At 43.7% G+C, this 23,053-nt stretch overlaps 1 protein-coding gene across 5 annotated transcripts in view; it reads right to left on the reverse strand.

Moving 5' to 3' along the window:
• The window catches only part of PROSER1 (proline and serine rich 1), a 209,071-nt gene that overhangs the window by 29,916 nt on the left and 156,102 nt on the right, over nucleotides 1–23,053 (reverse strand). For all 5 annotated transcript variants that reach the window (XM_078657239.1, XM_078657238.1, XM_078657236.1 and 2 more), the window contains one exon: nucleotides 1,429–3,160. In XM_078657239.1, coding sequence (XP_078513365.1) covers nucleotides 1,429–3,160 — 1,732 coding nt within the window. The remainder of the gene's footprint in view (nucleotides 1–1,428; nucleotides 3,161–23,053) is intronic.

Consider the following 23,053-nt stretch of genomic DNA (forward strand, 5'->3'; position numbering starts at 1 on the left):
CTGACCATGGCCCTAAGGCTGTGGTGGACAAGCAGGCTTTTGCTGAGATTCTGGGCTTGGCGCCCAACCCCCCACTGCGGCAGAGCCCTGCTTGTCCAAAGGATCACTGTGCAGCAGTAGGTTGTGACTAGGTAGTGACTACACTCAAAGACGAAGTCCTCTGGGTTGGTGGACCTCGGATCTTGTTGCTTGGATTCAGAGGGCGAACTTGTCTCTGAACTGCAACACACCAGTTGGGTCTCGGAAGGGCAGGCTTTGTTCTCCATCCTGACATTGTGTGTTCACCGAAGACGTTGGGGGTGTTGTCTTCCCGTCTGCATTCTTCAATGGACCCACCTCCATTCACATTGGTTTCGGAGGGTCTTCTTCAGCAGGAAGGAGAGGCAGAACTTGCACGTGGTCTAGTCGTGTTTGGGAGAGGTAGAGATTGCAGACTTGATGGAGGTCAGTCCAAGGAAACTTGGAGTGACACTGGGGCCAGTGTTGGTAATGTGTCTTTTCCATCACTGACCTGGAACTCACATTGAGAAGGTACTGGAGATGAGGGGTGAAAGGCCCCTGGAGAGGGCTGAGACCCGGCCAGAAGGAGTCAAAGTGAATGTGGGTGTCAAAGGTCCACGAATGAGGAAGAAGCGGGATCAAGGATCCATGAAGATGGTCTCATGAGAACGGGAGTCGAATAGTCTAAGAGGCATGGCAGTAGCACCAGTAGCACCATTAGACACTGAACACGGAGCCCAATCAGTACACATCCAAACCTGATGGTGGAAAATAAACAATCTAACAATGAGCCAGAGCCCTGCATAATACCAACTAACGGAGTAGCTCTATCTTGTGACTTGAAACACTTCTTCTTAGAAAAACAAATTGCAAATGTCAGAGCCACAATGCCAGGAACCTAGTATTTCCAGTATCAGTATGATAAATATAAAGTAGCCCACATCATTGGACACACCAACTTTAAAGACTGGTGCAAGTTCACAGTTCAGAAACCCCAAAATATGAAACAGCTCAAACCCTGACATTTTCAAATAGGAGTCAAACTATCACAAATGAAACTGAAAACACACCACTTTTAACCCACATTCGGCTACATCGTCATCAAGGAAGTACCTGGTGAAGTCAATCTATCATGACAGCTATAAAAGTTTTGGGTACTCTGAAGTAATGCTCAGAAAACTGCAACAATGGATTAATTTCACATTTTTACCACGAATCCAACATTCAGAAACATATTTCGAATAGCAATTGGAGCAACTGCCATACAAAATCCCAGCAGGATTGCCCTGAAGCGATATGGACCTTGACACACTCAAAGCTCTACAACCACAAACTATTGTTGATTAAATTATGCTGAAACATTTTGGTAAATAGGTCCTATGAATAAAGGAATACATTCATATAATCTTACTTGATTCGCAGCCTTACCTTGCTTGTGCAACTAGTGCAGAATTGAAATTCGAACTAAATGCCGAAGCAAATCCTGGCAGAACAGAAGCTGCTGATGGGCATGATGAAGGTGGTAGTGGAGCTACAGCTGCAACTGTAGAAGGAATTTGCATGCCCGGGAATGTTGGAAGACCAGAATTGATAGGTGGTGTGTTTGAGACTGAAAATCCAGGGAAGGATGGGTTGGATGAGGCTAAATGTCCTTGAGGAACAGAATAAAGAGAGGGGACAGCAGCAGATAGGTTCACAGGAAAAGGGGAAGCGCAAGCTGAGGAAACAGAGACAGGCAGACCAGTGAAAATTGAAGAAGCAGAGGTGGAATGAGGAGAGGAAGCTGCTGAAACCATTGTGGTGTGGTCAGAGAATAAAGATCCTGCCAAACTAGCAGATGAAGTGAGGATGTGGCTGCCAGGAAATGATGTAGTACTAGAGAGGGAAGTGAAAGGTGGCAGTGAGGAAAAACCAGTGGGGACAGTAGAGGAACTATGCTGAGCAAGAGCCATGGAGGAAAGAGTTGGGTTATTTAACGTTGTACAGAAGGACGATAAAGCAGCATAACCTGGATTTATGGCATTAGATAAACTGCCTGGTACTGAAGCACCAGAGGCAAAGACATGGCCTAGCACTGTTGACAGATCAAGACCACTGTGAGAGGGAGTGGTGGAACGAGAAGGACCCTTAAAGGCAGAAGGGATGGGACTTGCGGGTTCAGGTTTTATAGGAACAGGAGTACTTGGAACAGGTGTTGCAGAAGAGATGGCACGCTCTGCGACAGGTGTGGCATTGTTGTGGAACAAAGGGCCAACAGAACTACATCTTGCTGACACAGATGCTAGGGATGGAGTTACTGCAGGAGAGTGGGCAGGCACCTTTGGAGGTGTAGCACTGTAGTTGGATGCTGGAAGAGAACTGGGGCTAGGGAAAATAGGCACTACTGGAGTAGAAGCCTTCTGAGGTGTCGGTGTTGAAGTGGGGTTGTAGCATTTGTTTGCAAAGGTCCCTGAAGAGTCAGAGAGTTGCGAAGAAGTAGCTGGAAGAGGAGAAGGTAATGGAGAGGAATTTAGTAATGTAGCATCATTTGGTGTCAGAAATCCTTTCAGGACAGACAGAAGAGGGTTACCCATTGCAGTTTGCCCTGGGCTACCTAAAGCAGAGGTTCCAGTAAGCTCAGATAGGGCTGAATTAGGTAAACCCTGTAAAGTGGGATTTAAAGGCGAAGGAAGACCAGTAAAAACGGAAGACATTGGATGACTACTCACAGAGGCAGTTGAAGTAGTGGAGGAATAAGGAAAGCTTGGGAAAGGGGAAGGCACGGATGTGAATGCTTCATTCTGTACAATTGCAGGGCATGGTGTGGAAGAGCCACGAGGTGTTGGTGGGGCTGATGGAAGTCCTGAGTAAAGTGGCGGAACAGGTGTGGTTGGAGAACTATTAACAGATGATGGAGGCAGAACAGATGATGGGCGGCTTCTTATAACAGTCGGTGTAGGAGTAGAACGCTTAGGGGATGGGACAGCAGGGGAGACTTGTCCAGGGAAACCAGTTAATATGGGCGCTGGCAGGTTCTTCCCAGAAGCAGATGGAGTTGAAGGATGACTCATGGGCTTAGCCGGTGAGGAAATAGGAACTGGAGTAGCCGCTGGAGTGGGAGGAGCAGACGAAATAGGAGGAACAGGAGGAGAAAATAACTGATTTGCGGGTGCTGAACAAGCTGAAAAGAAAAAAAACAGGTTTTTTTTCAAACTGTAGATGAGTAGTCATAAAGTTAATTAAAACACACAGAAACATATCAAAGCTGTTCATATGTATTCATACATACATAGCATACATGTAATAGGGAGTTTATTACCACTATTGAGGAAGGATGATTGCACTTCTACCCCTCAACAATGGTAATACAAATCACAACATAACTGTCTGATTTACATATATGGTTGATGAAAAAAAAAAAAGTTGTGGCTATCATATGCAGTAGCCTAGGTAACGAAAACCATATTCGGGGCTTGTAAGGAGGAGATCGTATGAAGGGCTTATTTTGACAGACCTTCACAGAAACATCCTAACAAAGTATGTGCCTTTTTGAAGGACTATCTGGGAAATAGTAATTCAAATGCATTTCAGTTAACTATTTAAAAACCTTGGCATTGTGGATGTTGGAATGAAGGGAAATTTTCCAACTATGTTTATTCATACAGGGAGTAGAACTAGAAAGAGTGGTATTTTCTTCTGTAAATCATTCAGCATCACAAGGAGCCTTCCGAAAGTGGTTCTATGAAAAGTGTTCTGTTATTTTGTTGAAGGTAATTCCAGCTGATGTATATATTAATAGCTTTTAAATATGTATTGCACCAGGTGTGTTGCACTATATATTACACATTGATGCATTAAAATAAGTGTTGTTTGATGGAGAGAAAAAACTGAGCCTTACTGAGAAACTAAATGAATTTTGAATGTAGCACAGAATGCCACTTTAAATTATTTTTCAAATGGTTCATGCTGCGTCACTGAAAATATATTTATGCACTATAGTTTATTTAACTTACTGACAAAGGTATTTCACACTACAATACACCTCTTGGCAGTTATCTAAATTTTACATAGGTTCCACATTGTATGTGTCACTGAGAACCACCTTATGTCCTATGATAAGTAACAAACTGTCGTGTATTTCTATAGGTTCTGAATCAGTCCCCCTATTCCTGACCCTATTCTGGTTAAAACTAACTATCAAGTTAACTAACAGTCAGCCCATGAGGCATGAAAACCCCCATGATGCAGATACCGTTATCTGACGCAGTCACACTACGGCACAGGAACGTGTTATCTGATTAGGTCATAACGCTTGAGATCTAATTAGACAAGCGACATTCCTCCAGCCCCTGATAAGGCATACGACGTTCTCATAACAAATCAAACCTATGACAACCTGGATAATCCGTGCGGCCATTGTTTTGATTTCACAGAGAACTTTAGTAAAGAATGTGCTAACGAGCAAGTCGTATGACATCTTTATTGACGTATCTATGTCCATCCTTACGTCAATCTCGGCACCTTTAAGGTATAAATATTGCCGACCTTGCCCTATGCAAACACACGCGTGGTGACAAGACGGAGCAGCCATACTTGCCGAAGCCGAGAGCAGAAGCAGACCCCGCTGGCAGCAGCCCCGCCTTCCTGACGCGCTGAGAGACGCGCTGCTATCTCAAGCCGAGAGACCCAGCACCGGCGCTTCTGGGCAGCCCTCGCAGGCAGCCTGGAATATCGAGAGCAGAGAAAGAGATAGCATTCCTCATTCATCCTAACTTCCAGGTACAGAACTGAATAACCCCTCACAGAGAATTCTTTAGTTATTCACTTGGCAAAAACAAACTTAACTTAAACTGTAACTTTCTATTCCCGCCCACGCATTAGACTTAGGTCAGGTACACGGGGTAGGCGTATTTAGAAACACCAGTTGAGTACGTTTAGTCAAATGTATATGTGTATGTAAATATATTTTAATCATTTTAAACATCATATGGCTCAGAAACCATATCAATGTTTTTACAGTATTATTTTATACTATTGCTTTTAATGTATGCACTTTACTTAACTATAAGTATTGCAATAATATCGATCCATTTCTCTTGTACGAGAAAAGAGACTGATCAATAAATAACACCTTTTTATTGAACACGCCCGTCTCTTCCTTTTCTCTACATTCTGATGAGACTAAGAATGCACGTACTGACTGAGTAAAATAATTGCCTTGTGCTCACACGACTCTTGAGATTGACTCTTGATTAGGGGAGAGCAAAGTTGTCATGTTCTATGGTTGTTAGAAACTAAATCCCTTCTTGTCTAATCAGGGGAGGTAATTCTTTCCTGAACATTCGAGAAAGTTTCTAGCGAACTCTGAGCTTAGCTGGCAAACCCAAAAATTAAGTCTAGTATCGACAGTAGTAGACCTAGTTAACGTCTGGCCTAGGCCTTTACTGCTGTAGGTACTATTCCAATGCGCAGAGCCTATTGGGAAAATAGGAGCTACACTACATGGCGCCCAACGCGTTTGGAAAGGGCGATAAAACTAACGTAAGACATTTAGAGTAACTCAGTCGTGCTTTCTCACTCAGACCCCTTTTCCCACATACTCCAAAGACGTCTGGAGTGGGTGAAAGGTAATATCCTCCAAAACCTCGCAGGAGGGAACTCCTATGTATGGTTCTTGGTCTAGTCAACGTTGAAGGATAAACAGTGTTCCAAAATATTGTGCATCTAATCTCTGTTTCCATAAAGAAACCTGATCTGCAAATAAACATAATACCATCCTGTCTGTAAAATGGGAGACAGTGATGAAGAAAGAGAGGCAGTTAGATTAGCAGCTGAAATAGCAGCAGCTGATAATACAGCACTCACAGCAGACCCGGATATAATACTCATCCAGGTCGCCAAAAGGAGATCTATAACTCTAAAACTTATAGAAAATGGACTGACACCTAGAGGTGGCACAGTCATATTCGTAATTGAGGCACACGAATATCAGCAGACAGAGGTATACTATACATGGATACATTTTCCAGCAGCAAATGCTGTAACAAAGTACTTCCACTATTACAAAGTAGAGGAACCTCCTGAAACATACACTCCTTTCGAGGAGGTGGAAGTACCACTCAAATTCCAAGAGCATTTGCTCTTATTTGATGGCGCCCTAAAACATAATAATCACATTACAAGGCTCGGTCCTTTAGGAAGACCAGGAGCAACGTGGCCGGTCTTAGCCGGATACACACCACATCCAGACATCGATAGAATGCCTGCAGCAGAGCTGTTAATACAGCTAAAACAACTACTAAAAATTCATAGACAATTAGTTCAGTATGTAATGCGGACTTCAACAATTCAGCCAGCGATTAAACTTCCACAGCTGACCCCTCACCAGGGGAACACAAATAAAATCACACCACAGAACATCCAATCCTGCCTAGGTAAAGTCCCAGCTAAACGGGAACAAATACCATTCTGGTTGGCACAGAAAATCACCCAAATAGAGGCGGTGTTTCCTGACACCACCCCGCTGGAAAAACACAGGATTCTGACTATATGTCTCCCAATGGGAATCGCACCACACATTGAGGACTGTGACACTTGGGGTACAGTCTTTGCTTCCATCTACACAAAAACGCACGGTGTTCCATCCATTTCGGTAATACCAGATGTGCTAAAACAAATTCAAGATGAATACGGTCCAGAACCTGCTTTAACTCTTGGTATGAAATTACTGAAAGACTTCAAGCAGGTCTCGGCTATATTACTAGCCAACATAAAAGGTGAAGCAGCAAACGTGGCGATCCGCCAGAGGTTGAAAGAGACAGATATAGCAGACCAACCAGCTGAAATTGCCAGAATCATAGAAAAATCCTATGAAGAACTAGGCAGAGATAGTCTAGGTGGAATACCAGTAAAACCGCAACTGACTACAAGTCCAGAAAAAATATTTTTTAATAATAATAATTCACCAAAAAAAAAAAAAAAAACTGGGATGGAAACAAACAATCCAATCCTAAAGAAAAGAAATTCCAGTCCCGAGGAAGGTCTCCTAGGCGAAGAGAGAAATCTCCAAACCAAAGACAGAGGTCACCGCAGAGTGACCCCTCTGGGAATAGATATAACCTTAGAAATAGGGATAATATTAAAAAACCTGATAGATATCAAGACATTGATACGCGTCCCTCTCAATCTTTTCAGAATTCCTCGCAGAAATCGGAAAGAAGAGGACGATCAGAAGAGCACGCCAAGTCCAAAGACAAGGAACCTGCTCAACTAAAAAAGAAATTACAATTTCCAAAAAAGAAGGTAGCCAGTATCAAGGTAGTTAACAATGCCGAGAATACTGAGGACACAACTGAAAAACGGAGAATGGGCTCAGACAATGCTAGACAGCGCAGCAGAGGTGAGCATAGCTCGCAAAGTCCTTATGAATCATCTGGAGACAGTGGACACGAATGAATACCTTCAAGTGGAAACTGCAGACACCAGAGTTAGCAAGCCCCACAAGATATACGAGATAACATTACGTATAGAGGGAGATAAGACTAGGAAAATTAGGGGACTATTTTGGGATAACCTCTCCAAAGGCTATGACATCCTTCTAGCTGAAAAAGACTGGCCACCAGAGTTTGTCAGGGAGTGCCCTCATGGCGAAGAAGTAATTATGCCTGCCTTCTCGAATCAAATACCGATTCATAAAAAATATACACTTGCTAGAAAGTGGGCAGTGGCCTTAGCACCTGCTTTATATAAAAATCACGTAGGATGGGATGAGGATTCTCCTCCTCACAAAATCCAGTTAAAATCACAACCAACTGCACAAAGGCAGTACCCAATTAAGCAAGAAGCTAAAAAACAAGTAAATGAAATACTAGATCAGCTAGAATACCAGGGGGTGATTGAAACTTGCACCTCACAAATGAACAATCCTTTGTTTCCGGTCTCCAAACCAGACAATTCATACCGTCTAGTTTTGGATTATCGACACCTTAACACATGTTGCAAAACTTTTGCAGTGCAAAACTCACACAGTGCTGCACTAATGAATAACATAGTGCGCAAAAAATACAAAACAACCTTGGACATCTCCAATGGATTCTTTTGTCAAAATATAGCACCAGAGAGCAGATATTTAACTGCATTCTCAGTAAATGGCACTCAAAAACAATTCTGTCGGTTAGCCCAGGGGTATTCTCAGCGAGAGTAACAGAATTACTACAACTATATGATGATGAAGCATTATCTTATGTTGATGACATTTACTTAATAGATGATGACTTGGAGACTCACTTGAAAAGAGTGAACACCATAATACTTGGGTTCGCTGCAGAGGGTTACAAATTCAACTTCAAAAAATCCAGAATTGCCCATCTAAAAATTCTATACGAAGGATATGAATTATCAAGTATAGCCTGGTTGACAATTTTTTAAGAACTAGAAGAATTAAAAAAATCTAAAATATAAAAAGACGTATCCTCTGCCAATCGACATTCTGCCTCTACGACATTACGCCTGTGTAATCTATACAGACGGACATGCTCAACCCTCCGTTTGGGGAGAACAAGCATACAACCCCACATGTGAGATTACAAAAGAAGTGTGGCGCGGAGGTAAATTAAAACCTCTATTAACAAAATCACACTCAGTAGAAACTAATTCAGAAAAACAAACTGAAATAATCGCATTGAAAATGGCGCTAGATAATGCGGATCGCGAATTCCCGACACTTATAGTGTCAGATTCATATTACTGCGTCAAATCATATAACAGCGATTTGCAGACATGGATTCAGAACGGTTACAAAGATGACACAGATGCACCAATAAAGCAGAGACTGCTCTGGGAACAAGTAGCTCTTTTGAAAAAAGAACTACCAAAGACTCACGTGACTCACTCACTGAGTCATCAACGTGATGGCGTTCACGTTGTAGGGAATTCATTGGCTGAAGCAGCCGCAGTGGCAGCCACTAAACCGGCTCCCGTAGATCGAAAAAAGCGTACATTAAAATACATTGACGGTGAAACAATGCTGGCGGTGAAAACGTCATCAAAAGGCGACGGCTCAGCGTTACCGATCAACTATCCACTCAATTATACATACATAATCGATGCAAACTCCGTCCCTTTTGCTCGAATCCCTGGAGTGGGGGATAGAGTGATTCCAAACATGGACAGGAGAAGCTTGTTAATCGCAGACGCACATATGGGTGAGGGTCTTGGACACCTCAAACTAAAAGATTCTCTGGAAGATTTACAATCACGGTACTGGTGGCCAGGCATGAGCCTACATCATACCATGTTTGTAAAAAACTGCCCAAACTGCAACAGAAATCGCAGTGGGGAGAGAAGAAATAAAATACGGTGGAATCTGACTGCAGATAACATCACCACTAAAAAGAATGGCTTGCGATTAACATATACAGGCTAGTTTCCACTTATAATGTAGATCCTCAGCACTCGGCTGACGTCCGGACTGTTATACAAAGATTTGCGAGTCTAAATGGCATATACGCTAAGAGCATGCTACGTTCGACCATTGTTTTCACTCAGGCAATCCAGCCTGGGGGGGAAACATGGCCAAATGAGCACAGCTCAGCGGGAATCTTCTCACTTCCTTCCTGAGGGTATGGGATGGTGTAAAGAAAAAACCAAGGCAGAAAGCAATCTATAATAGAAAGGATATTAGGTTCGGGAGCTGGGTGGGTCAAACATCTAATAAGTGTCCAACGTAGTCTAAATAACTTGCCAAGAAATTCTCTGAAGGGATTCAGTCCGTACGAATTATTATTCGGAACTAGGATGTTGATCTCTGACCTTGATAGTCAGACTTCAGTGGTAATAGAAAAAACCTTTGATGTCAAAGACCGTTTGGCTATTTTGCAGGACTTAAACAAAACAAGAAAAGACCTGAGCAACATACAGTTGAAACAACAGCCAACAACCACTGAAGAATCACCACCTGTCCCAGCAAGACCTGTCTGGATTCCAAAAGTCGGGGATCTAGTCAGGGAGAAGATCGCGGTAAAGAAGGAATTTGGGCCTTCTTACAGAAAAGCAGTTCCTGTCTTGTCTGTCAACGGGACAAGATCAGTTGTACTACCGCCACTTGCTGGAAAAAAGGAGAACCGAGTTGTATCCATCGACCTGGTAAAACCACAACATGTGGCCGATAACAAACAGTAGGCCAAGTGGACTCCCAATAAGTAGCAGAACACCAAGGTTTGCTACCAGTACAGAGGTCCTATCAAAGAGGCTCATCACATTCGAAACGCCTACAGAAGAACAACAAGGACTATGCAACAATGCAATAGAACTCAGACCTCTGAAAACCCAAATAAAGACATTTAGCAGAGACACACCAATCTATACTGAAGTACCAAGTGACAATGCAAGAAACAAAAATCCTGAAGCAATTGGAACAATTGACAGAACTGCATCCGGGTACTTCATCAACTTCGATGATTCCTCTGAAGGCTCCAGTGAATCAAAGACACAGCCATCATCAAAATCCTTTAAAGACAAAGCTAAGGAACTTTTGAAACAACTGAAAGAAACATATCTGGTTTCTCCATGGATTGAATTTTGGGTGGGTTTTGGTGCATTTATCCTCATACTTTGGCTCATCATGGTATTTACTTTGGGACGCTTCATTGAGGGAAAATATGCTAAAATGGACACAGCAAGTCAGAACATCAACTTGGTCCTCAAACCACACACATCTTCACACGTCGAGAAAAGAGAACTTTCTTCAGCCAACTTCACAGCAATTCCAATACCTGGTGGGGTAGCCTGGGACAACACTGACTATGAAATTTATGGTCCGGTCGAGATCCTGAAATATCCACACCAAATCAAGATCTCCTTGAGTGACTTTGCAAAACCAAACTCATTTGCTGATGATTGGGACTTTGAAAGTATTAACAATATGATGTCTGACTTAGTAATGTCTGCTAAATTTACAAAACATGATTATTTGCAAGGTTCTACAAATTATGATAGTATGTATTGCTATAACCATTATGGTAACCATTTCTTGCATAAATCTGCACAACCTAGAAATGTTTTAAATTATAATCAATGGGAACATTGTGCAACACCTCCAAAAGGGAGTTCAAGAACCGTTTATGACAAATATTCATACTTTCAAGGTTTTAACACAAGTAATGCTGAAACATTTTATTACAAATTGTCAAACAAGACAGGGATGAAAACCATGATAACCAACACAAAATTGATATATTCAGATTCATTCTTTGAAAAAATGAATACTTTTGGATTTGATTATTGGGACAAAAATGTTGATTTGAAAAGTGTTTGGGGTACAAAAGAATGGCAAGTACAGGGTTTAGAAGCTTTGTTTAGAGCCTGCATGATCCCAGAACAAATGATATTTTTAAATGACACTGTTCAACAAACCACCTGTCTTGGCTTAGCCAAAATCAAAGATTTAAATAACCCGTCTATTCCAAAGCCAACAATGTTTAGCAATAGCTCTGATACAGATGAAGAAATAGACGTAAACCATATACTTAACCAAAACAGAACACATCCTGATTGGAAACAATGGTTGATCTGGCCCACAGATACAAATAACTGTCAAGATAGATTCCTGAATAAAACACAGGGTTTCAAAATGACCAGGCCAGACCCTAGATATCCTCAAAGACATCACCCAGGGATAATAACAACCTACAGTGTGGGCAAATTATGCCTTCAATGGCTACAAACTTCCACACTGCCTGAAATTAAGCAACACCTAACTTTACTTACTGATGGTGCTGACTTGCGTGATTTCATAATGGGACCACGCAAACAGCGTCAAAAGCGTTTCATAGCAGCCTCTGTATATGCAGCATACAATGAGGCCTGGAAGGTTACTCAAATTGAAACAGCAGAGAGAATACGTGAAATTGACCGTATTAATTTGGAAAAATCACTTTCTGTAGTGGACAATGGGTTAATGACTCTGTCCTCCAGAATTTTTTCATTGGACAGCATTGTGTCTTCAGCAATCGATATATTATCGCAAGACTTACTGTTATTACAACATGGTCAGTCACAATTGCGTTCTATTGTACAGCTTGGCTGGACGTTACAAAATCTGCGTTCAGGCTATGTGCCTTGGCGTTTAATCAACACAACGTCACTATTCCAAATCTTTAACCTTACTGATAGACAAATCGGTATGGCGCAAAAGGGTGCTGATTATACAATCTTGAGCATTGAAAAACTAGAAAGATTACCGTTGACAATGTCAGAACGACCTGTCAGTGAATGGATAATCCACGGAATCATAAATATTCCGATCTCAACCTTCAGGTTTCAATACTGCCAAAAATATATACAGGCTGGCATGTACGAGAAATTGGGAAAGGGGTACCTTAAAACAACTTGGAACCTGCCCTATTCACATGCATGTGTCAGTAATAAAGGACAGAAAGTGTTTCTTAGTGGCAACAATTGTGCTATGTCACTAAGCGGCACGCTTCTGTGTAACGGTATTAGTTTGCACGGAGCCTGTGAAGGGAATTCATACAACCTTTCATGTCACCAGCAAGGCGCACCTGCAACTGAAATAGAACCATTCTTTCAAAGACTCTATAATGGGAGTTACATTCTTATTGTAGACCGCAGATGTTGCAGTCTTATGCCCGGGACTCCTTATCTAGTCACTACAACGGCGAAGGTCAAGTGCTGTGGACGTTCTTTGTTCCCCAGCTCCTTTCCAGACAGGGAGGCAAGGGCATGGCCCAGTTTGAAAATTACTTCTATTCGAATAGACACTTTAAGCAGAATGAAAACAGTGCTTCTTCAGACGCCTACAAGGCTCACGTCATCAAAAGAAACGTATGATCTACAAGTCGCAAGGACGACTGCAGAGATACATACATTATTATCAACTAATTCCCCCGTACATTTCGCGGAAATCCTAAGCGAAATCTTAAATATTTCTGATACCACTGGGGTCTCAAAGGTATTTAAGACAGTATTTTCGATGGCATTAACACCATTCAAAGCCATACTGGGTATTTTTCCAGATTTCGTCCATTTGATTTTTGGCGGACTTCCCCTGATCCTGGGACTAATTGCAGGAATCCTATTCCTAGTCCTTATTTTTCGTTATGGCAACCCATGTCACAGATCAAACTCTCGCGACAATGGAAGATACGATCCTAGCCATTGGATACCGGGACCGGATATCAAAAATCCTGGGACTCTCCCGGCTTAGAGACCTGAACATGACTTGGTTTCTATCATTTCGACCAATGTGGCAAAGGTGTGTTTTACCTGTACTAAGGTGTCTGCTATGCGGAGAAGAATGCGTGTTAGACACCTGTCTGACGCTACAATCGGATGCGCCGGTGGATGCAGATACACTGTTGGTTCCTACCAAGGTTCACGCTTTGTGCTGCCCTCAAAGGCTGCCAATCCTGATGACGGCATTCCTGGAATCTTCACCACTACGATTGAAGAGTAGTGAAGTTCAAGATGAAAGCAGCATCGAACAGGTACGACCTTCTGTCAGTGATGCAAATCAGAATGTCAATGGAGACAATCATGCGCACGAATGCATGGTTACCCCTATTTCCGACTTAGTGGAACTTTCCCATGAAGCTGTTGACAGTTTTTTCGAAAGCCTGAATGATATGATGTTCTCTCCGGAACAGAAATAGAGACTTTTGAGTAAACTCGCACACGGCGTTCCCTGAATTCGGCCTTCAACTTTAAAAATAAAGTCACATGAACAATTACAATCCAGTTCACGGACAGCGATTTTTTCAGTAAGCCCCTAAAATATTTTTCTATATATTTTTTTCCGGGACACTGATCTTCTGCTTAAAGTAAGAAACTATTCCTAGAGAACTAAGATTTCTATTTTTAGATACTTTATATAGACTTTAGCTGCCCGCTGGTATGTTCACAAGTATTTTATTATGTGATGAAATGGTCTCGAACTTCCTTTCTGTATAGCCATATTAAGAGCCATTTCATGTGTATTTCTCATATACCAAAAAGCAATAATGCATAACAATGAGTGTTTACCTTTGCATTTAATTCATAGCTTAAGTGCATACAATATATATGACTGCAATTTTTCAGTATATTTGAAAATTTCGAAATGCATTTATGTATTTTGGGGTGGTAAGGTATACACTATACTCTATAGTATGTTGTACTATGTTATACTATGCATAGATTAGTAGATATGACCACAGTTAGCGTGGAGTGGGTGTCGTGTATTTCTATAGGTTCTGAATCAGTCCCCCTATTCCTGACCCTATTCTGGTTAAAACTAACTATCAAGTTAACTAACAGTCAGCCCATGAGGCATGAAAACCCCCATGATGCAGATACCGTTATCTGACGCAGTCACACTACGGCACAGGAACGTGTTATCTGATTAGGTCATAACGCTTGAGATCTAATTAGACAAGCGACATTCCTCCAGCCCCTGATAAGGCATACGACGTTCTCATAACAAATCAAACCTATGACAACCTGGATAATCCGTGCGGCCATTGTTTTGATTTCACAGAGAACTTTAGTAAAGAATGTGCTAACGAGCAAGTCGTATGACATCTTTATTGACGTATCTATGTCCATCCTTACGTCAATCTCGGCACCTTTAAGGTATAAATATTGCCGACCTTGCCCTATGCAAACACACGCGTGGTGACAAGACGGAGCAGCCATACTTGCCGAAGCCGAGAGCAGAAGCAGACCCCGCTGGCAGCAGCCCCGCCTTCCTGACGCGCTGAGAGACGCGCTGCTATCTCAAGCCGAGAGACCCAGCACCGGCGCTTCTGGGCAGCCCTCGCAGGCAGCCTGGAATATCGAGAGCAGAGAAAGAGATACCATTCCTCATTCATCCTAACTTCCAGGTACAGAACTGAATAACCCCTACAGAGAATTCTTTAGTTATTCACTTGGCAAAAACAAACTTAACTTAAACTGTAACTTTCTATTCCCGCCCACGCATTAGACTTAGGTCAGGTACACGGGGTAGGCGTATTTAGAAACACCAGTTGAGTACGTTTAGTCAAATGTATATGTGTATGTAAATATATTTTAATCATTTTAAACATCATATGGCTCAGAAACCATATCAATGTTTTTACAGTATTATTTTATACTATTGCTTTTAATGTATGCACTTTACTTAACTATAAGTATTGCAATAATATCGATCCATTTCTCTTGTACGAGAAAAGAGACTGATCAATAAATAACACCTTTTTATTGAACACGCCCGTCTCTTCCTTTTCTCTACATTCTGATGAGACTAAGAATGCACGTACTGACTGAGTAAAATAATTGCCTTGTGCTCACACGACTCTTGAGATTGACTCTTGATTAGGGGAGAGCAAAGTTGTCATGTTCTATGGTTGTCAGAAACTAAATCCCTTCTTGTCTAATCAGGGGAGGTAATTCTTTCCTGAACATTCGAGAAAGTTTCTAGCGAACTCTGAGCTTAGCTGGCAAACCCAAAAATTAAGTCTAGTATCGACAGTAGTAGACCTAGTTAACGTCTGGCCTAGGCCTTTACTGCTGTAGGTACTATTCCAATGCGCAGAGCCTATTGGGAAAATAGGAGCTACACTACAAAACAGCTCCAGTACAAATGATTACTGAATTGATTCAGGTACCAGCATTGTTTTGTATCACAGCGAAGCACTAATTATGAGGTACTGGCAATGTAGATTTCGGAGGGCAACAAAGTAGGCTGCTGTTCCTGTGTTTTTAGTCTTTATTGTGCTTAACTTTTAAACATAATGAAAAATATCAGAATAACTAAAGTTGTGGCATTGAAATCAGTGCTGAAGTTGTTGGTCTTCAGGCTCTCCACACTGTGTATACAAGATTCATTATTAAAAAATGTAAAAACCTCAACACTATGGGTCCTATTTACGAAAAAAATTGTAAATCTGCCCCTACAGAATTACACCTACATAGGTTGCAGATGAAATACTATAGAACATTCACAAAGATTCCTAGTAGTAGTGCTAAAGACCTGCACATGCCACAGGTCTACTGGCATACTACTGGGAATGTCATGTGGCATCTTCTGCAGGCTCCTATTGACAATGTAAGAGTAGGGGAGGGAACGTTTGTGCACATGAACAACCTTGCAAGCTAAAGGCGCTTTTTAATGTCCACTTCCCACCACTTGCTTGAGATGAACTGCTGTGGAGATCTCCGTACTCATGGCAGAGACTACTGCAACAGAAAATCCATTTACACCTGCCAGGAATCCTCCAGTGAATTCCTGGCATAAATAGAGGTATTTTCAATCTGCAACGTGTTTAGAGCTGAAAATGCCTTTGTGAATTGTGCCTTGTGTTTCAGGAGGCACTATCATATGCTACCATGTGTTTGTGGCAAAATTTTACTTTCTCCACTGTATCAGATGATTACATATTTTAGGCTTGTTTCATGAATGGCAATTGACTTTGTAAAACGTATGTTTTTTTAAAACAAAGTTCTATAGTAAATTCTAAATCAGCTTAGGTATTTTGATCATGTTTCAAGTCATATCTGCATTCTGTCCATCACCTGTTGCTTTTGCCTCAAGTCATATCTCGCCATGGAAAGATTTGTTTTTCTGTACTGACGCGGATGACAAATGTCATGCTCCAACACTGTATCGATGGTGCCGCTCGTTAGAGGTGTTGTGGAATTGCTGACACCGCCCTCGCTACAGGAGTAGCTTGCCAGTTTCCCTGCACTCCCAGGAACCCGTGTTGGAGAACAGACCATCCCCGTGGCCGCAGAGGAGGTGAGAGGCGCGGCCCCCGGGACTGCGAGGACCAGCATTCACCACCAACAGCTGGCTCCTCTTCCCGCCCGAGCCGCGCCCCCTCCCGGTGCCACGCCTCCCGCTGATCTGCTCTTTACCTCTCGCGGCCCCCGCTTCGCGGGCGCCGCTCGTTAGAGGTGTTGTGGAATTGCTGACACCGCCCTCGCTACAGGAGTAGCTTGCCAGTTTCCCTGCACTCCCAGGAACCCGTGTTGGAGAACAGACCATCCCCGTGGCCGCAGAGGAGGTGAGAGGCGCGGCCCCCGGGACTGCGAGGACCAGCATTCACCACCAACAGCTGGCTCCTCTTCCCGCCCGAGCCGCGCCCCCTCCCAGTGCCACGCCTCTACTCTTCTTCTGTGTACTTCTGCAGTGCCGATAACGCGCATCGCGGGACGTGCACGCGGGTCGCAGCCCGGGGCTAAGCCCGGGCAAAGGGCGGGCCCTCTGTGGCCCTCGAAGGCCGGGCTGGGCCTACCCCCTTGTTTTTGTTGTAGGGGTACTGGTTTTGTTTTTATTTTTAGCCCCTGTTACCCACCGGGGTACTATATACTTGCCATGCCCTCACCGGCCCTGGATAAATCCACTGTGAAGCCTGGGGGGGGGGGAAGAATAGAACTTTGGATAATTATTTCTCACGCCCCTTGGAGGATGGGGAAGGGGATATGGATTCCTCCCTGGCAGAACGCAGGGCCGAGCACCGTCGCTCCATCGAAATCTTGAAACACAGACCCCTGGTAGATCTCCCCATTCCCCCAGAGGGTGGCTCTTCTTCGAACCCCAGCGAGGAGCCATTATCACAGGAAGGTGTCCCCCTTCTGCTGAGGGATTGTACCATTAGCCCCTGCCAACCTGCCGCACAGGCCCCTAAGGTTACCCTTTCCACCAGCCACAGTTGTACGGCTGTCGACCTCACATCCCAACCTACCCAAACTCCGAAAACTAGGAAAGCTAACCCGAAACTAGTTACTGTGGTAGAGTTGCACGGCCCACCGCCCAAGAAGCGCAGAAGGAAGACGAGGGGAGGACAAGGTAAACCCAAACTCTCCCATTCCGATTTCGGAAAACCCTCTAAGCCAGCCCCAGTTCCCGATAAGTGCATTAATACAATGGATCCTGCCACTGCCCCTGCAAATAACCCGCCTAATACTCTGCCTCTGGCTGCCTCTCTGGGGAACTTGGAATTCCTACTTAGATCTCTGCTCTTGCCCATCAGCGAGAGCATCAAGAAAGTGGAGATCAGACTCACTATTCTCGAGACAACACTAAGTAGTTTGAAATCACAGATTAACACCCCTGGTAGACCCTCTGAGATTAAGCCCCCTCCTACCACGTCCCATATCCCACAACCCCTCTTAACTATTCCGGGACCCCCTATGGCGACTTCCGCCACCCCTCCTTTACAACCACTTATGGCTAAATCAACTAATTCTCATTATAGTAAAACTAACATTCCCCCCTCACAACCCCCAGGTATAATTCCCCTAATGACAAACCCCAGTGGGGCTAAAATTGGTGATTGTATCCCACCCCTATTACTAGAGAAATCCGCCCCCAGACCCCGGAGACCGGATCTCCCTCCTGAGGCTAACGACTTTATGGTGGTTATGGCCGGGGTTCCCCCCCTTGAGATGGGGGAAGGCGAGGATTTCCATTCACTTAAAAACAAAGTAATCAAATGGTTGAATTGGAATAGACCACTCCCAGCGTATTTTAATAACGAAATCGTGATGGTGAGAAGGGTACTCTGGCTGGGCAAGACCAGGAAGACAATTACAGGGGATTGTATTATGGTGAGCTTTAGAGACCCAAGGACTGTTCATTACATCTGTGCTGGGTCGAATAGATCTCATGAATCCACCATCCGGACCCTGCCAGTATCATTCTTTTTTCCACCCATACATATGTACCGTCACCAAGCTCAGGGTAACTGGACAAGGGTTGATCGGGGGGGCGGATTTTGTGGTTATCCAGCACGACCTGTTTTTCAACCCCCATTGACACCCTTTCATGATTACAATCGTTTTAGTTGCATGAGTGACCTCAATGGTGTTGATTGACTGCCCACAGCCTTAGACCCTATTACTTCTCCCTTTGACAAAGGGTCTACTGTAACGCCTGGCAGTAGTCCCATTCCTACTCTAGATACTGTAACGTCCCCGACTGCCCCTGTGCTCCCCGCGGCTTTTTCAGCCCCATTGGCCCCTTTACCCCCCAACAACCTCCCTATTACCACGGTACCTGCACCCACTCAATCCCCCCCTTGTTCCCCAGGTCTTAGGTTTGCCAGTTAGAATATTGCAGGGTGGAGTAGGCAATCGGCATCCCTAGAGTGGAGTGAGATTCTCACCGACTTTGACATTTTATGCCTGCAAGAGACCTGGGCAACTTTTGATATCAAATATGATGGGTTTGTGTCTTATAATAACCAAGCTGTAAGGGCAGGTATGGGTAGGGCTAAAGGTGGGCTAGTGATCCTAACATCAGTTAAACTCCCAGTATGTTTGATCTCTTATCACCCTGTGGGACACCACTCGCAAATCCTAATACTAGAACATGTAAAGGGCCATGTAACAGTGGTAATTAACCACTACAATAACCTGTTCGATGCCTCAGATACTTCAGTGGTGGAGGAGTTGGGTCTTGCTCTGAGGAACCTACAAAATGATATCAATAAACCATCAGATATAATATGGGGTGGGGATTTTAACCTTCGTACCTGTCCCTATTCTTTTACTAGAATCTGTGGATATGATGGGGACATTTTGTTCATTCACCTTATGGTGATTCCCTTAATTCCCTGGTGTTAAGCATGGACCTTATGATCCACCCCCCGGCCGTGGATGCTGATGGCAAACCCGCTCCAACTTTTATAGGACCCAATTCGGCCTCTGCTATTGATCACCTATTGGTTTCGACGCATCTTACTTTTCATTGTACGGTTCCCGTTGTCATTGATCTTGGAGGTAGCGATCACCGTGCCATCATCACGTTTATTTCTGCATGGGGGTCCCTAGTTAATAATGATTATTTGGTAATAGAAGATGTTACCCCCTGTAGACAAAATGGTATCCGTATAAAGTGGAGCCTGGATAACTCCGAAAAGTTGCAAGCCAAAATTTTAAAAGAGGGGTTCGCCGAAATCCACAGTTGCTTATACCCAGAGGCCCTCCAGGGGAGCATTATAACTAATTTTGTGGCACTAGGTACTGCTATAAAAAGGTGTCTCACCATTACTAAAGCCCGAATTAAGAATCAAAATGTGGGCTGGTTTGATAGCTCGTGTACCAAATCCCTGCGGGAACTAAAGCAGGCTCTAACTAAACTCCCGAGAGACAGGGAGGCTATCAAACTCCTCAGGCTTACCTACAAAAACAATCTTGTACGCAGGAAGCAGGAGCTCAGGAACTGGCCTGGGACGATTTGAACCAAGCATCGGTACTACGGGACAGTAGGCTTTTTTGGTCCACGGTCAACAGCCCCTTCCTGGTCAACGAAGAGTTTCCAATACTGTCAGCGCAGGTCAGTGAAGCCAATTGGGTCTCCCATTTCTCTGGAATTTTTAATCCACCTAGGGGAGATTCTGTCGGCCCTCTCATTCCGACGTCTGAAACAAGGCTACCTTTGGATATTACCCTATCAGAGGTGGTCACTGCCTTAAGCAAGAGTAAAGGGGGAAAGGCACCGGGACCCGATGGGGTCCCGGTTGACCTGTATAAATCCAATCCTACTCTCTGGAGCCCACTTCTGACGCAGGTGTTTAACGCATCAGTCCTGGAGAATACCCCACCGACCTGGAGTGAATCCATTATTTTACCCATCTATAAGAAGGGAGATAGAGGTGAGGCCAAGAACTATCGCCCTATCTCCCTTCTTGATTCCTCCCTGAAGATCATGAGTAGGGTTCTCCTGATGAGGCTAGAGGAATGGGTAGAGGATAACAATATACTGGCAGAATCCCAATATAGTTTTCGCAAAGGACTGGGGACAATTGAGCAGTGCATCAACCTTGACCTCCTTATTGGGAAGTACACGAGAGCGAAGCAGGGTTCCTTATTTCTGTGCTTTGCCGACCTCACGAGCGCCTTTGACCTTGTGGACCATAATCTTCTATGGTCCACATTACTGGGTATGGGCGCCCCACCAGCAATCATTCACTTTCTGGCACGTCTTTACGTTTACAAGTTATCGGCACAGATACGCTTTGGCCGGTCAGGCGAATGTACTGAGAAAATTAAGGTTAAGGCAGGCATAAGGCAGGGCTGTGTACTGGCCCCCCTGCTATTTTCTCTCTTCATCAACTCTATCGAATCGGAACTAAAGTTAATTCAGGCTGACTCCCCACAGGTTGGTGGCCACCCCGTACCAGTTCTGCTTTATGCCGATGACACGGTGCAGCTCTCGCGCACTCCTAACGGGCTCCAGAAACTTATGAACACTTTTTATAATTTTATTAATACGAGGAAACTGAAAATTAATAACACCAAGACTTTTATCATGGTCTGTGGCAAACGGATAAAACCTGTTACACCGTTCCATTTTAATAATCATAATATTGAGGTTGTGGACAGATTCTGCTACCTTGGAGTTACTTTTAACGATAAAAGGACCAGGTCGCAGGAGATTTTAAATGTTAATGGTAGAATGGCTAAAAGCTCTTCTGGAATTTTTCGTTTTGCGGCAAAGGTAGGGAGTCGCCGCATACCAGATATGGTAGATATCTACAGGCATAGGTGTGTATCTATTGCACTGTACGGTTCTGGTATTTGGGGCCACTGCCAGCATAGGGGACTGCAAATTACTGAGAATGGGTTGCTTAGAAGACTTCTCTGTTTACCTCCCTCGGCACCCACTATACTGTGCCATAGTGAGGTTTGCCTGACCTATCTGACAGATCTGACGGGATTAAGACCGCTCATGGTATGGAGGTCAATATGGGCTAAAGACGAGACTACCTTTACCAGGCGGATTATCACTGACTGTTTGAAGCTGGATAAAGCACTCAAGATCCCCTGGCTAAGTTATGTCTCTTCCTCTTATGGCAATGTGTTTAACCTCGACATCGTCAAGGACCCTTATTGTCCCGTTACTTTATCGAAAAAGGACCTCAAAGATGCTTTTATCCAAACTAAGTCTGATTTGCGTAGGGCGAAATGTATTACTATGTCTACCTATGTATTTTATAATACTACTAAGTTGGAAGAAAAGGGCATGCCTATGTATTTAAAATTTATAACCAAGCAATCTCACCAGTTTGTTCTGACACGATTTAGACTTGGTATTGTACATAACCTAGTTGCCTTTACAGAGATGAAACTCCATAGCCATTCTCCCTGTCCTTGTGATGGCCAGACTAGGCAAAGTACTCTGCATCTTATGCTTATTTGCCCACTCTATATGCATCTTCGCCGCTTCTACCTCAGACCCGTGTTTTTAAAATATTCAGTGTACACTACTACCCAAGCCATGAAATTGTTATTTGCACTTGATTCTGCAGATATTTGTTTTTTTACTGCTACCTTTTTAGGTCTCGTCCTTTTCCATTGCGAAGCAATGGGAAATGGGGGAGAATTCATGTGCTCCATCGGATAGTCAAACCACCACTTTTTTCCGTGGCGTTTTCTTCGAGTGCACGTACAGGCACGCGCATTTGGCCCATACACTTTCATGGCCATCTGTTCCTGTTCCTAATGGCCCTCCCCCAGCACAGAGCGCGCATCTCGGCCGCACAGCACATCAAAGGGCTTCGCCCAGCGTGTGCTCTGCGGCTTCTCCTCCCCTAACTTCCTTGCATTTCTCCTCCCCCTCCCCAGCCAGCTTCCCCCAGGCCAGAAAAGTACATTGTCATCACACTGTTTGTTTCATTCAGTTCGTTACCTCCTTTATGCTGTCTGTACATAAAACAAACGTATTTGCTACTTTTTACCAGTCTTGGTAAAGCCAACAGGTCCAGCATAAAAGCATTTGTGAATGCAGCTAAATGATTTCCCTACATGGGCTACCAGCTGCGATACAACGGAAGCACAGTGAATCACACATGCTTTCATCCATCCCCAGAGCACTCTGATCTTTAATTGGCAATCGGTAGCAACATGTAAAACCTGTAAAGATTTACAGAATACTATGATTGGACATTAGGGCCGAGAACATACCCTATTTATTAATTGCACAGCACTTTTAATTAAATTACGAGTTATCCTCTAATCAAACGTGGCCACAGGAGTTCTCTTTTAATGCTTTTCTCACTAAACAGTTACCTTTCTGTCTCTCGCGCCTTTT

This window comes from Lissotriton helveticus, chromosome 8 (genome assembly GCF_964261635.1).
Source record: "Lissotriton helveticus chromosome 8, aLisHel1.1, whole genome shotgun sequence".
NCBI classification, from domain to species: domain Eukaryota; kingdom Metazoa; phylum Chordata; class Amphibia; order Caudata; family Salamandridae; genus Lissotriton; species Lissotriton helveticus.